The sequence below is a fragment of the Accipiter gentilis genome, chromosome 34, assembly GCF_929443795.1.
Source record: "Accipiter gentilis chromosome 34, bAccGen1.1, whole genome shotgun sequence".
Classification (NCBI taxonomy): domain Eukaryota; kingdom Metazoa; phylum Chordata; class Aves; order Accipitriformes; family Accipitridae; genus Astur; species Astur gentilis.
Genome location: NC_064913.1, coordinates 12,786,557 through 12,802,511, shown reverse-complemented (window position 1 = coordinate 12,802,511; position 15,955 = coordinate 12,786,557). Strand labels below are relative to the sequence as shown.

The following is a 15,955-nucleotide window of genomic DNA, read 5'->3' as shown; positions in this document are numbered from 1 at the left end:
TGAAAGAATTTTTAAGTGGGCTTCCTAAAAACTAAAGTTTGTTTGTTGTGGGGTTTATTAATGCATATTTGAATCCTTTTAAGGTTGATGATATATATTAAATAATACATATTTAACTTTTTTAAACCTGATTTAAAGCCCTGTATAAAGCCAGGTTGGGAGTTTCGTTCAATCTTGTGAAACTTTTAGGCTAAATCCTTTGAAGCTGGTTAGATAGGACTTTTTCCTTGGTTAAGCAGGTGTGTATTCACAGCCACTATCTGAAAGTCAAAAGTTACTTCTTTTTTTGTTATGTCTACCATTACAGCTGGTTAGCAAATGCAGCTATCTTTAAGGGAGCATTAGCTTTATCTCCAGTTTTAGTGGATGTTCATCAGATAAATTTACAGTAACTTTAAAATGGGTTTCCTCTAGCATTACTGGTGCTATGTGTCAAACATCCTGAAATCCTGAGCAAAAGTGGTGGCATTGCATTTCGTGTGTTAGTGTCTGGGTAGTAACTGTGTCACTGTTGAGCCTGGGTTATCACGTGGGCTCTAAAACCACACGTGCAAAATACTTTTGCAGTAGTTTCTTTTAGATCAAGAGGAGGATTTGGAAGGCTTTTATTTTTGCATAACCGTTCAGTGGTGGTCTCTTAACGTGTAGCTGTGTTCTGTCATGTGAAGTGTATTATCACTGGGAACTGATGGAACAGGTTTTTTGTATCTCAGCTGACTTTAGTCTAAACCAAGTGAAACGTTGCTTCTATAGCTTTCAAGAAAGTGTATTTCCAACACGTTGAGATTATTGTGGAACATCTTAATGGACTAGTAACATCAAAAATTGTGACATCTCGATTTATGTACATTCCTTGGTGGGCTATTTTGGGTTTTTTTGAGGGTTACTCTTAAAGTAAAATGTCTGGTAGGTTTTGTCAATAACATGTCTTGACTGTAATGTAATATGACACTGAAATAAAAGGAAGAGTGGTTATTCATTACATAGACACTGAGCTTCATTTAACTGTAGTGGGCTGCCATCAGTGTGCAATACAGGTTCTGAACAGTTCTTAACATCTCTTAAAATAAGGAAGATAAACATTGATAACATCTCTCATAATGCTTTCCAATTGCTCTGGCTTTTTCCTTACTTGTATGGGGAGAAAAGAGCAACACCTCTGTCCTAAAGCCAGCGGAGGGACACAAGCTCAGAGGATGGGTTTGCTCTGGGCTTTTTTGCCTCCCTGTGTTTAAATCTGCCTGTTTCAGTACAAGACTTGCCTGCTTCAGTGCAGTTTGGACAATTTCTAGTGCAATCAATTTCATAGATCTATTAAGCTTTGCTAAACCATATTACATTCTGAGCATGGCATGAAGTTAATAATTACGTGTCTGCTATGATGGATTTCGTACTGTGTATTGCAACCTTTCCTGTCAAAGCGTGTAGGAAGATTTTAAAGCAAGTATCTAATTGTTATGTTGCACTGAAGTACGTTAGAAGGGTGGCATCAAGCAGCTAACTGCTTTCTCTGTGCTGGTTGCTTTCGTAAACTCCCCTCAACGCTTACAGTAAGGGGTTAGGTGTGAGCAAGTAGAGTATTTGCTCTTTGTCTGCAGGGCAGAGAAAACTAAGGATAAAAACTGCTCTGATTTGAAGGGTGGTGGTAGAATCTGTCAGCTGAACCCTACCCACTGGATGACCTGTCTTAGGAAAGGGAATTACATCCCAAGATGACTCACCGGGGTAGCTCAGGATGTTGCTAGGGAGTTGTCACCATTCGTCATCGCTGAGACACTGAACACTTGAGAATCCTCCCCAAGGAAGCGAGCACTAGGAGGCACGTACAGTGCCTGCGGTTTCTGTCTACTGCACTGCACGAGCCTTCCCAGATAAAGAGATTCGTGCGAGTGGGGCATGTAACAGAATAATTTTTATTTTTTAAAAAGGAGAATATAAATTCCGTCACATGGGAAACAGCTGTGACTGGAGTACTTGTTGCGAAATTGTGTTTCGGATACTCTGGTGTAGGTGGGGCTCTTCAGAGCTGCTGTGAAGGAGTATTTTTGGTTCAGGCCTAATCTGCGCCTCCCTGCCCGACCAGCACCCAAGTTCAGATGTCCATGACTTCTGTAGAGAGGCTTGCAAGGTCAGTCATAAATCAAAGATTTCGTGTGTGATGATCAGTTTTTGCTTGCTGTAGTGGGTGTGCTCAGCTCAGCCCAAATACCTGCTGTGCCTTCAGAAGTACTGCTGCTGGGGTTTTCCCATCAGCTGCTCGTTATTACAGGTAGCACTGAAGGCTTAGGCTGGGCACTGTGAAATCTGTGGAGGGGTGTCTGTGGTCTTCTGCCCTGTGCACAGTTATTAAAGGCGGGCTAATCTCAGAAGACTAAGACACAGTTAAGGTGATTCTAACGGTATTGTTCCTTTCTTCGGTTGCTGCGGATGTTTGCCTGCCTTATTCAAGGACAGGTTGTGTTAGTGGCGTACCCAGAAGGCAGGAAAGAAGTGTTTAGGAGAATTAAGCTGTTGAATGGCAGCAAAAAGTCCCGTAGGACAAGGACCTTGTTACGGAGTCTGGAGGTAACAGGCACCAAGCCACAGGTAAGCCAACACCAGGGTCAGTGCGCGAGGTGATGGTCTTTGGCCAGCAGCGTGCATTGCCGTACGTGCTGCTCCATACTGTCCACCCATCGGAACTGGTAGTGACAAATAATGAGGAAAGCTGTTGGGAACCAGGGCTACCACCGGGAGCTGCTCAAAGTTCAGTGTGGGGCATCAGGCAGATAGCAGCTGATCCTACAGCAGGCTCATGCAGTGGTCTGGAGCCTTCCCAAACTTAGCTCTTCGAACAGCATCTCCTGCTTACTTAGGGACGGAAGATTGCCCGAGAGCATTGCAATACTGCTCCCTGTGTGGAGCGTTGTCTTCTTTATGTGGACACAGTGCTGGCTTCAGCACTCAAGCTGAGCACGCAGTGCTGAGGCCAGAACAGTGGTGCAAGTACGAGGGTAAATTTAAAAATAAAAACAAAACCATTCAACTTAAAGCTTAAAGATTCTTACTATCTTTCTGAGTCTTGGAAAAGTCAATCATTTTGCCTTTCCCTGTGTGTGTTGTGCTTTGATCCACACTCTGCCCCTACTTGCATGCTTCAACTTTGCATGATGTATGGGAGATGTTGACAAGAGCCAGACACAACTCCAGTAAAACTCTCTTAAATCTGGAGAGGAGAAGGATGTGTGGTACCTGTCTGCTTGTCAGAAGTCATACAGAGAGGGGGAACAGAATAACTGCTCGCTGTCAAAATGGTGTGGAAGGAAGCAGGTTCAGAAAACAGGAGGAGGTGGGTCGGCAGCAACAGGCTGAGCTCTGGCAGTGCTCTCCAAGCTGGGGTGGGTATTCAAGTTGTGTTCTAACGGGGAGTGTGGTGTCAAGTTCAAGGAGAATAAATCCATTCCTTCTAACAGCACAAAGAAACTATGTCTGGCTGGGGAGGATCCTGAGCTAGAAATAGTGGTAGGCAGGGGGGCACCTGAGGCAAACACTTACTGTCCTGCTGTTCCTAATTCCTACAGGCACTGCTGAAAATGAGGCACCGGGCTAGATGGAACTTTGGTTGGACCTGATGCAGCCGCTCTCTCTGTTACTGTGTAGATCTTAAATACATGTCTACGCTGCAACTGGAAGACATAAAGAATGAGAGGAGAGTGAGAAATCTCATTAGTATGGGCAGCAGTTACTGTGAGCTGGGATAAGCTCTTCAGAGGGCTCTTCCCCAGGGCTCGATGAAGCTGGAGTGCAAGGATGAGGCAAGAAGTAGGAAACATTAGGTAAAACTAGGTCTATTTTAGATGGGATGGAAGACTCTTGCACAAACACTTCTTTTGCAGTATTTGTGATGGAATGACTACATCATCCACAGGACTAATTTAGATTTTATTCTGGTATTTCTCAAATATAAAAAGTCAAAATTCTTACATCAATCTTTAAAGAAAATCCATGCAAGCAGGTCAAAATGTTTACAACTTAATTTGCTCCCCCCAACCCCCCAACCCCTTCCCTTCAGTTTTCACTTCACAAACCATGTTGGTAAGTAAACCAAGTGTTTGCCTCAGGTGTTTTTTTTTTTCACAGCACATTGTTAACAGACCAACGCTAGGCTAAGTCAGGGTGCAGTAAGCACCAAAATAAGATCTTTACTTTAACAGCCTCTCTGCAATACCTCAGTATTTCTGTGGTGTTTAAAAGCACATCCATTTAATGCAATTCTGGCTCCACATGATTTTAAACTTTAAGGCTATTTCTATTTGATACCACCATAATCTAACTCATTATAATCTCAAAGCCTAACAGCCAGGAAAAGCAGCAGTGCAAACTAGGCTTTTTGAAAATTGCAGATGACAACCTGTCTCTTCCCTTTCTCCTCTGGAGAACCACATCTGGATATGTTTTACAGAATTTATGGCATGAGAGAAATCGCAAATCTGCTTTGTATGAAATAGGTTTGGCCCATCTAAATAGAGATGCATGTAAAACCAAAATGCTTCTACGTTTACATGGATAGATAGTAGAAAAAAACTTTAGCTTTCCTATTCCCATTTTTACACAGACCCTGGCTGTTGAAGTTTAGTGTCAGATTTTATTAGAACTGAAGCCATATCACTGCCTGTTTACTACAGTTGTTCTCTGTAGTGTAACTGAAGTGTTTTCACTTTACCTTTACAATTCACAGAACATTTATCTCTGAAAGGGAGTAGAAGTCAAACTAAGCAATACAGCTTCATTCTGAAGGTTGCATAGAGACTGAAGAGATTTATACAATGAATGCTGTTTAAAAAGAAGTATCTGTCTGGCACTACTGAACAGCTCAAATGTGTGTGACCAAAAAAATAACCAAAATATTTATAGGCAATCAACTCTGAGTTTGTTAGCAACAGCAATACTGTACATTTTTACATTATTATCAAATACATAATTCAAGAGTTACAAAATAAGATCATGCATTTCCACTAAATCTCATACAAGCTTGGATTGGTTTCATTCCAAGAATCTGAAACAGAGACAGAAGCAGTTTTTATGAATAAGAACTCAAACTCTGGATTCTTCTTTTAGCTGTCACAGATTCTATATAATCTTGTTACAAGAAAGCCTGTACAAGTTTGCTCAATTTAAAGTGTAAAAATGACTACTGAACAAAAAAAGTGAGCAAAGTGATCAAAAAAGGGAGCTAAATAATTCACTCTTTTAAAGGCAGCTTTAGAGCCAGAGCTACCCTTACACACCATGGGTATGATTTTAACAAAGATTAGACATTCTTCAAACACACTCAACTCCACCTTCTTCTCTTTCACCTGGCAAAACAGTGCTTTTGATAGACCATACAGTTTAATGAAGCAAGCTGAGCAAATGGTGTCCCAATCTGCAACAGGTTCCAGGTAAAGTGGGCTTACGCTTGTGTGCGCTGCTGAAATATCAACACTCCTTCCGCAGCCCCCCACCTCCCGACTGAAAGGCTGGGTAAGCTGTTGGCAATACTTCCACCTTCAGGTGCACCTGAACAGAGTTGTGTGTTCTTTCCAGTTCTGGAAGTGACCTGGAACAGGAGATACAGGGATGGAAAGCAGCATCCTACCCAACATTTCAGAAGTCTTCAGCTCTATGGCTCATGCCTCGTGTCAGTAGTATTTATGCCTCTTCAAAGAGAGCAGCATTAAGAGATCAGATCATCTGTCTCCTTAGTTTCACTGCATTTACATATGGCACAAGATTGGTTTTCTAAGGAGTAACTTGTGGCAACAACATTTTTTCCTAAAAAAGTGTAACAGCACAAAAAAATTCATAGCAGCATTTTACACAATTTGTGTTAAAAAAGTAGAAGTTAACCATTTGTGTATTGAGTAACAAAAGGTTTAAATTACATTTATTTTCCATTTTACACTCACTATTTACTAGTTGGACTATTTACAAAGGTTTAAATGTTGTGTACGAGAATGAGCTTTACCCAGAATAAACTTCACATGTGAGGTAATGGTCTACCTCAACCTCTGTTTTGGCTGGCTATAGAGGAGGTACAGTTGGGTTTAGATCCTAGAAAAAAGTCAGAATTGGGATGTTCACATGAATTAGACTGCATTCTTATAGAAGAAACCATACACACACACATACACAGAGAGACTAATCCTATGGTAAAAACCATTAAGACCAACAGTGGATTTTGTTTTCATCTTTTTGGCTGAAAAAAGAGGAGAAAATAATTAAGAACAGGGAAGTTGTCAGCTGTACCTCATTTATTCCAACTAAGTTTTTATCAAGAGGCCAGCTTTTAATTCAAGAAGCTAAAGCAACTGATGCTAAAACAGTAAAACTGAAGCATTTAAGAATTAACTTCAAACTGGGGCTTTCAGCACGCCTTCTGAATAAGCCGAAGGAATATTATTTCTCCACTAGTGTAAAGTAAGTATCAACCCACCTGTCTCCAAGCCCAGGAGGTACCACTACTAGTTCCTGCTGGGCAAGACACCTCAACACATGCTTGCTAACAGACACCTCTGCAACGTAAGGGTGCCCCTTGGGTAAGTCCTTCTTTCCTCTAAACATTTTTAGATTACAAGAGACTGCAGGAACACTACATAAGATGCTTTCTGTTGAAGCTTACAAGTTTTTGGATCCTGCAGTATTATTACAATGCAAACAAAATGTTATCAAAATGCTAAAAGGAAAAAAATGGGCATGTAAGTCTTCTGACAGTTCGTCAGCTGACCAAGTGATGAAACAGAAGTATAGTGGATAGTTTTGGTAGTTGCAAGACAAAATTATTGTTCTTGCTCTAGTTATACATTACATGAAGACTGCATAGGACAAGGCAACCTTTTGGATAACTGAGGCAAGCAGCGCTTAGTGTCGGTATCCTTTGCTCTCAACGTGCTGAACATGGTTTAGTGCTTTATTGTAGTCACACTTATGCATCTCTGCCTTCAAAGCACCCATTTACCCAAATACTGCCATCTTAAGATCTTAGCGCTTCATCTGTGGATACCAAATAAGAGTTTAGTATAAGACTATTTGCTCAAGCTTTTTTCTAAGCAAGTACTCTTGCAGAACTACTGACTAAAACTGACAAGTCTTAAATAAGCTGAACACGACTGAGATGCTTATTTTATTTTAGCAGATATGGAAATTTATATACTCAAGTTTCTTTTTTTTTTTTAAAAAAAAAGGCCTGTTAAGGCATCTTAAAAAAAAATCCATATATGGCTTTGGTTTGCTGAAATACTATTTTACATTGTTAAAAAGGAAAAACATGTTCAAATAAATTTGACATTATGACACATTCACATATTTCACTTAGAATTGACAGTTATACAGATGCCTACATGTGATCACAGATGTCTCCCCTTGTGATGACATGAATAAAAAGGTAATCCAAATGTTTATCTCACAGTAGAGGGCAACCCAGAAGTCTGTGCAGAAGTGACATATAAGGAGTTATTATCTGGAAGAGGGGGAACCACAGAGTTTCCATTAGTGGGTGAACAGCTCAGTTTCAGTTTTTCCAAGTACTCTGCATGAACAGGCTTGTGACACTGAAGGACCTTGATTGCATCTTCTACTTTAAACCATTCTCTTTTCCTTCCTGAATGAGTATAATCCACAAAGAAAAACAGTTACAAACTTGTAACAGCACCATTTGTTGCTATCTGATCATTCACTTTTTCTCATTTCTTTTACTTTAGAAGTTCAAGTTGTCAGGCAAAAGATAGTGAGAAGACCTTGAAAGAACAGATGAACACAAGAGATTTCACTCAAGCCTACTGAAATGGAGTTCATAATAAAGCCTTTCAGATAACTCTCTTGAAACAGATACTGGGCAGAAGCTCATGTAACTGTTCATATGCTCCAAAAGCCACATCTAGTCCTTACAGAAAAGGATATTACTATTTAAATTACTTGATACTGCCTTCCTACATTGTCATACCTAGCAGAAAAACCAATCTGAAGAACGAACACGTATGCATGCCTGAAGTTAGAGAAGAAGAATGGCTTGGTCTGATTTAGAAAGCAGTGCTCCATACTCAAAACATATCCATGTATGGAGTTACTCAGGTTAGCTGTAAGTTTTAAAAAACAATATACCTTATACCAGAGATAGGTTTAGATAAGTTCTAAGAGTTATCTTAGTAAGGTAGTCCTCGGACCATCTTATACAAATGAGTCCTTTAAAATTAGAGGCCTCTGAAAATAGACACGGTCAGGGATGGTATTGTTAGAAGTGGGATTAATTCTGTTTTTCCTTTGGTTTGAGAGTTTTACAGGTACCATGCTTGAACATTATTAAGACATCTATAAACTGCTTGTTTAAAACCAAGGTTGTTCATCCACTGCCAGCAGCACTGGACGCTCCGCTCTACCCCGCAGCCTGGCTGGCACTAAGCAGGAATGGAGCAGTGCTGTCCTCACAGGTCCTGTGCAGTTCCAGGTAAAAAAAAAAATAATCTCAAAACAATCCCACCCTTGCCAATATTGATCCTCTTAAGTAATGGACCACTGATCAGTGTTGCTGTACAGGGAACCTGACGTGCAATTAAGAGGGTGGACTCCCCACAACTTGGTAGTACCAGAAACAAAACATTCTCTCTCCACCTGAAAAACTGAGCAGTTTTGAAATGACCCTTACAGTTACATGCCGTTTGCTGACAGGTCACAGTGTTAAGTTTGTGAATGCTAACACTCCTAAAGCATCACCTTCTGAAAAGGGCAAAGCACAACCAAACAAGGTAGGATGTCAGTTTTTATACCAATTCTTAGTTAACTAAAATTTCAGCTGGACAAATACACTGAATGAACTAACCTTTTTTTTAAAAAAAAAAATAAATTAAGGACAAAACCAGTTAATGTTTACTGAATTAAATTCAAAGTGGAAGACCCATACAACATCACAGAAGATGTTACTCTAAACTGCATGACAGTGGTATCTGTATGACATAGACATATATATAGGAATAGATACCTCTTAAGGTCAGCACTATCACTACTGAAAAAATTACGCTACAGTGAAAGTAAATACTAGTGATTTTTTCCCCCCAGGAAGATCATGGGAAAAAGAATGTCATCAAAGCTTTCCAAAGATTACCTACCTCCAAGACACTTTCAAAACCACCCTAGAGTATCAGACAGCAAAACATTCTACTTTTCAAGGGAAATGTAATTAGTCAGTAAAATATTTGGCCTTAAAAAAAATATTAAGAGCTTTATCAGCAATTAATGATGAAGTTTATGCCATAGTAATACTTAGAATACTCTAATTAATATAACATAAGAGTAACACAATATGTTGGAAGCAACCCTAGTTATATGTGTACAGAAGTGTGGAAGAACATCATCACAACTTCCAGTAATTTCAGTTTATAGAACAGAGTTAGTATTCCCCCAAGAATTATATGAATTGGTTCAGAAAATGAAAGAAGTGCGTTTAATACATTTTAAGTGTAGCACATGAGGACAAGAGAATGGGTTTACCTATATTAACTGAATCCTCCCAGTCTTCCAGTATTTCCGTCACAGTAAGAACATAAACATATGTCCTATGCTTCCGATCCTGGTTCTGCTTGAATATTAGAAGTAGACGTTTTAATTCTCAGCAAAAAATAACTTGGACTTACTACAACTGTAAGATTAGAAATTACTTACCTCTGAAGGATACTTGCCAGCAAAACCTGGCTTTTATTTTCACTAAATAAACATCTGTGCTGAGTAGGCCCAACAGGATGGGAAAACTGACATTTTATTTGAAACAACAGCTACTCTATTTTACTAGGCTAAAAAACCCCAACCCCCCTAAAACAACCCAAGCAAATTTGAAGATCGTGAAGTGGGACCAAACTATGTTCTTGGTCATCCAGTTTAATATTAGCAGTTGTCCACTAGTACTGCCCATTACGTATCTTTTATGTATGTTGTAAATTACCACTGTAGAGTGCATTTGCTAAAACTGTTTCCACAACTCATGTTCCTAGATGAAAGGTTATTATAAAAACCTTTGCAAGATGGAACCACTGCATCACGTGGCCAGATCATCTATGCAACGCTGGCTATAAAGTTTCACTCAGTAAGTGAGGCAAATTAAATAGCCTATGTTTGCAATCATGACAAATGCAAAAATCATTACCATCTGTTCACTTGACAGGTTTGCCACATTCGCAGCACTAACCGCCTATCTGGAAGCACACGCTTTTTGAACAGAGCAAGTCAAATCCAGAGGCTGACAGAGGTAGTCTGCTCAAGGCAGGGTCGCTGTGCCGCAGCCAGTCCACGCAAGGTCTATGTGGACATTACTCCCTGCTAGCTCCAAAACAGGCTAGCGTACTGTCGAAGGTGCTAGCGACCCGACTAACCAAACCATACTGCCCCTCGGAAAAGAACTGAGCTCCTAGAAAACACAGGACCATCTATGATTACAGCTATATTAAGAACCAAGAGATGTTATGCCCTAGCTCTCCTTGCAGATGGTTTTATCCTTCCACCAATAACCATTCCTACTTAACTCTGTTTTGCTACAAGCTTAACATAGTTTTAAGCTGTCATGCTTTACTAGGAAATAAAAATACTCCAAGACTGTTCTTTGTCAATATCACTATTAAATGGAGTAGATACATCTGTGACATGCTGCCTTTCTGGCTGTAGTTCTAGAATGGGAGGACTCAGCAGCAGTATCGTTTCCATCTTCTCTTAGTTCCATCCCCAGGTTGCAACGTGTGTCCCCCTCAATGGTACTAACAACTACTTGTGGGGCTGTGTTGTGCAACTGAAGTAGGGCCTTGATTTAAGTTAGGACTAACCTAGAAAAGTGCCACTCAACACAGTTTTGTTTTTTTTTTTTTTTTAATCTCCTCTGGTGTAGACAGTGGTAGGTGGCTAAGAAGAACGCACAGCTGAATTACCGAAGAATCATCATCCCTTGCAGCCCTTGTTTTAAGGCAACAAGATGATAGGTATCCCATCTTTTTATTTTTGTTTGTTTGAGCTGGGAAATACAGAATAGTTCTGTAGACTAACCAGCAGAGTTAAAACACAGGCAACTTTTTAATGTTTAGGACCACCCAGGTGTACTCAAACCCCAAACAAATCAGAAAAAGGGTGAGTGCTACTGACTACAAACAGGAGCTTCTCTAATTTTGTCATGGTTTCCATACTTCACAATGGGAACACCTTTAGCACTGTATCAACTAGTCATACCATACATGACTAAGTAATATTTCACACAGGAAATCCCTATCAGGAATACACTGCCTCTGAAAGTTGGTTTTATAATTAAACTGTGAATATTCTTATCTAACTACTAGACTAAGGGACTTCCACTCTCACCCATCATACAGCACAACATAACGCTGGATGCGTTATGATCTGAAGACTCACACATTTCTAGTCTGCTCCTGTCTAGAACCTGAGCAGAAGTGGGCAGCGCCAACACTAAAAAGAGTTATATCTAGCACACATCCTTGTGCTGTCAGTAGCTCAGTGTGATGTTTACACTATAAAATACAAGTTTTGAACTACATAGTATTACTAAAGGCTAGGTTTATCTGTTATCCAAAGCCTTAGCTTTTTTTAGTGAATAAAAGCCATGAGATAGTTCATATACAGACCTATCAATTTAGGTGTGTGAAAGTTGTCAAGCTACTTCAGCAACATCTAATCAGAGAGGAAAAGTCAGAATAGTGCCTCAAAAAAGGCATGTGTGATATTTCAGAAATCTTAGATCTATCAATGTTGGTTTCACTTTTTTAAAAAAAAAAACAACACCCCAAACTTCTAGATGTTGTGCAAGTAGTTATTTAAGCTTTCCAGGAAGATTCCAAGTATTTTGAAATCCTCCTATTCAAATCTTCACACATCATGTAACAACTAAAGGAAATCACCTGTCTAATGTAAAATTTCCAGCAGCATTGCAAAATTATAGGCAGGCAATACTGAAAAACTTAAGTCTGATGTTGTAGTTTATCAGCTCTCACAAAAAACCCCACCCCAAACCAAAATAAAACACAACCAAAAACCAACAAACATTGTTTTTAAAAGGTAAAAGAAATAGCTCACCTCAAATATCCCAAGCAGTCTGCCTAGCTTTCCCTTTACGCCAGCCTACAAAACAAACAGGAAAAAGCGTTAACATGTGCTTTTTAATTTCAAAACCTAAAATATCAGTACCAGTCTCCTACATCAGCATACCCCTCTTTAGTAGGGTTATTTAAGCAAGTGTTTTAACATAAGTTTTAATTAGACAGCACTGCATTGCTTCTGGAGTTTCTATTTTTAGAATACTTAAAGTATTAGAACACAAAAGCTTGTCCCAATGAGTGGATCAAAGAATGCATAAATCTTTCAAGTTTTCCATCCAGACCAAAATACTGTTTTTACTTTACATGTTCTTTTGTACTCTATTTTATTAAAGAGATAAATGCCATCCAATACTGAAATAATCCAGGGAAGTAGATAGGACAAGAGATAATTTCAAGTAGAATAATAATAAATCTAGAGAGGGAATCATTAAAACTCCATTGCTATTTTACACAGAAACTTAAGTCCAAATCTTCAAAATACAATAACAAATTAAACTGTAGGTTACTGGGTGGATCTTGCAGCATAATGCTAATTTTCATACAAAAGCAGAGCTTTTGGTATGTAAGCTTAAAACCAAATTTATATCCAAAAGGCTTTAAATTCAGAGCTTTACTCCAACTTTTTAAAACAACCCCCATATGTATCAGCCTGTGCTCAGTAATTTTTATCAATACAGTTAAGACAGTCATTATGTTCTACTGAGACTCTAGGATTTGTTTTTCCAGAAGTAATATATAATGCCTCTTCCAACAGAGGTAGTTTATAATCATCCATTTATTCTAAACAAATCTCAGTCCATACGCCTGAGACATAAAAGCGTATGTAGTCTACTGGTAGACAAAGCCGTATTTAGATTATTTTTTGTCTTGTTGTATAACCGATATTTAAAATAGAGCTTCTTAGTGCTAAGATGACATTTTCTAGCCTTCAGTCTTTGTTTCCAGCTTCAACCAAAGAAAGTTACTGATGTCTTATGTCTTTTTATATAAAAAGGACCATATGGATCTTAATTACATTTTAATGAGTAACTCTGACAGACAACTGGGCAGGCTTTAGCAATAAGTCTAATCAAGATCTTACAAGTGAATGTTTTCTGTGTCTGTCTTTTTAAAGAAAGCAGATGGCTGGTGATATTTATTAAGCAGTTTTGATGAAGGAAGTCCGATCGCAGCCTGTGTAACTCAACAAGCGTTTTGCTTCTCTAGAGCAAGAGCTAGACCTGAAGTTAATGCAAAACTACATACAATATTCTTCTGGTTGTCTGCTGTGATAACAAAGATACCGGTTAGAGCTCATGAAGCTGAAATATGTAAGTGGACCTGCTGGGTAAGTGATTAGGCAGCATATTAATAATGAAAGCAACAGACACTTATTTTTGTCTGAAAGGGTCAGCTATGCTACAACAGGCACTAAAGACTGCTTATGCTTTACACTGGGTAATGAAAAAGCATTTATTAGCCTAAAGGAACACACACTGAAGAAATGTTTAAGTCTTACTGATCAGTCCCAATTTCTTCAACATTACAGTATCTTATTAAAAAAAAAAAAAAAAAAGAGAAGCAGAACCTAAAAGGCTACAAACTTACACTTCTGTTCTCAATTTTTGCCCTTCTCATGCAGCACTATCTAGGAATCACTAAACCCTTTAATATTTTTACTTCATGGCAAGCTGAACAACTAAAAAAAAGCAATTTCCCATCATCCTATTACATCAAAAGTAATGTGAATCTGTGGGAAAAAAATTACCCCCCTTCACCTCAAATCCAACCACCCCCTCCCTCCCCCACTAACCACTTCCCCAAACCAAAAAACTTTCAAGATTTTATAACTCTTTAAGAAGTCCCACCCAAGGCCTCACTTACATTACAAAGATTTCTTATAGGCAGGTCTATGGCAACAGGACTGTTGAAGGACAAAAACTCACCATCAATAGATGCAGGAGGGCTTCTCTGAACTGCTAAGCAGAAGTCTGACAATTAACCGATATCCACCACATGGCACAAACACCACCACCAGGTAAGTTCACCAATACTGAACAACTTTCATAGAGAAGTTTTTTCAACTTACTAGTGCCCCATAGTCACAGTGGGAATTTATCATCAATGTTACTCTAAGTGGAATTTACTTAACAGCTTTCTATTCTCCCTCCAAGCAAACCAGTGGTTTAAACAAATACTCTTAGCTGAGTAATTCTGAATGAAACAATTAGAAGCACTCCATTACATTAAGTATAAAAATTCCCCAAAGCTTATAATGAAGCTTTTGTGCAACCAGATGTTGCTATGTAAATGTGATTACTGTCACTGATGTCTAGTTACTCTCTAGGCAAAGATATGTGCTTCCAAAATATAGCATAATTTCTGCAGACAGTAGCGTCTTTTGAAAACCTCTATACCCAAAAGTATAAAAAGGTGGTAATTAAGAGTCTCATGATTTTTCTCTGCAAGTAATATATTCAACTGAATCATCTTCATAGTTTAAAAACCACCATCAACTTGACAGTGGTTTTTTTAAGTGCTTTTGCTAATAAAAATATTTCCTCCAAGTTCTTATCTTAATGTAGTTCCTTCGAAATGTGTCAAAATTAAGTGCTAGAGGACCAAGAAATGCTTCAGCTTTCTCACCAGAAAGTCAAATAAAGTTCCCACTTTCCTAATTGTAAGCTTCTAATCCAATACACTGGTTAAGTTCTAGACTTTGAACCATTTTGTCTCTAATAAAAATATCTTTCTTCCTCTGGCCTTTATGTACCCATGGCTGTTCAAATATGGTTCTTTAAGTTAACAGAATCCTATAGGCTACAGTAAGTGTGCAAGACAGTCTAAACTTTGGGAGAAAAGCCTGAAAACCCCCACATTTCTTTTGACAGACAAGCTGTTGAATTAAGTGCTACGTCCCCCCAAGAACAATTCCTTAAGGAAGTCTGAGTACTATCTAGATAAGGTCTCAAATCTGAATTTATGCATATATTTTAGTATTAGTCTAAATCCAACCACAAGAGGGAAAACCCTCCACTTCATCCCATAATCTTTCTAGCCTGGAGGTCATTCACTGTTGGCAGCTCTAGACATACTGCAGTCTCAGACGTGCAGTCAGACTTGCCTTTTGTTTCCTGTAGATGGAGCAAGAGTCATGCTGCAGTTTAATTTTTAGGCTAACAGTCTACCAAGGCAGAAAGTTGCTTAAAATCTGAAAGATTTAAGAGTTATTTTTAACTGTGGGATCTGTTGGATAGTACTTTAATGGCTACGCTCCTGAAGGCACAGTGCAAGACTATCCCTGCCCTTTCTTGCATACTCTTATAAAACCCCAAGGGTTTCATTGTACCTGCCACAACCTTTCAGCTGTAGATTTTGTACAGTTTCTACTAGTTCTAATCTGTAACACCCAATCACTTTTCAAATATCAGACACACACTGGAGCAGATTCCTCTATTTCCTGCGAGAGGTCTTAGATAATACTACTGCCATTTTCACTGTTGCAGCAGATTAACCTTCAGCATCAGCCTCTTCTTCTTAGAACCTATATTCACACAGATCTGGGAGAAATTACATATTTTTTGGTAGGCATTTCAATATACCACCAAGTACAAACAAAGCAAGAGTCTCAGTTTTTGGTGAGACGGAGGAAGAAAAGGGAGTGGGAAGGTTCTCCTTCCATTTAAGAGGCTGGACATCATCAGCTTGCCACCCTTTTTATTCGTGTCATATTTCTCTTTGAACACCATATGTGCTAACAACTCTTATTTCTGTGTTTCACGCTACCCAATTAAAGACTAAATTCTAAATTCATTAACAGAGTAGCTCCTCATTTAGATGAGGTTTAGTACCTTCCTGGGATTGCTTTATATTGTAAC

At 38.9% G+C, this 15,955-nt stretch overlaps 1 protein-coding gene across 3 annotated transcripts in view; it reads right to left on the bottom strand.

The window, feature by feature from the left end:
* Nucleotides 1-3,902: 3,902 nt before the first annotated feature.
* Nucleotides 3,903-15,955, bottom strand: part of NUDT4 (nudix hydrolase 4) — a 30,179-nt gene continuing 18,126 nt past the window's right edge. For 2 of the 3 annotated variants that reach the window (XM_049792277.1, XM_049792279.1), the window contains exons 3-5: nucleotides 12,076-12,120; nucleotides 9,502-9,589; nucleotides 3,903-7,618 (exon numbers count right to left, since the gene is read on the bottom strand). In XM_049792277.1, coding sequence (XP_049648234.1) covers nucleotides 7,416-7,618; nucleotides 9,502-9,589; nucleotides 12,076-12,120 — 336 coding nt within the window. In that variant the 3' untranslated portion in view covers nucleotides 3,903-7,415. The remainder of the gene's footprint in view (nucleotides 7,619-9,501; nucleotides 9,590-12,075; nucleotides 12,121-15,955) is intronic. The other variant, XM_049792278.1, reaches the window with a different exon arrangement.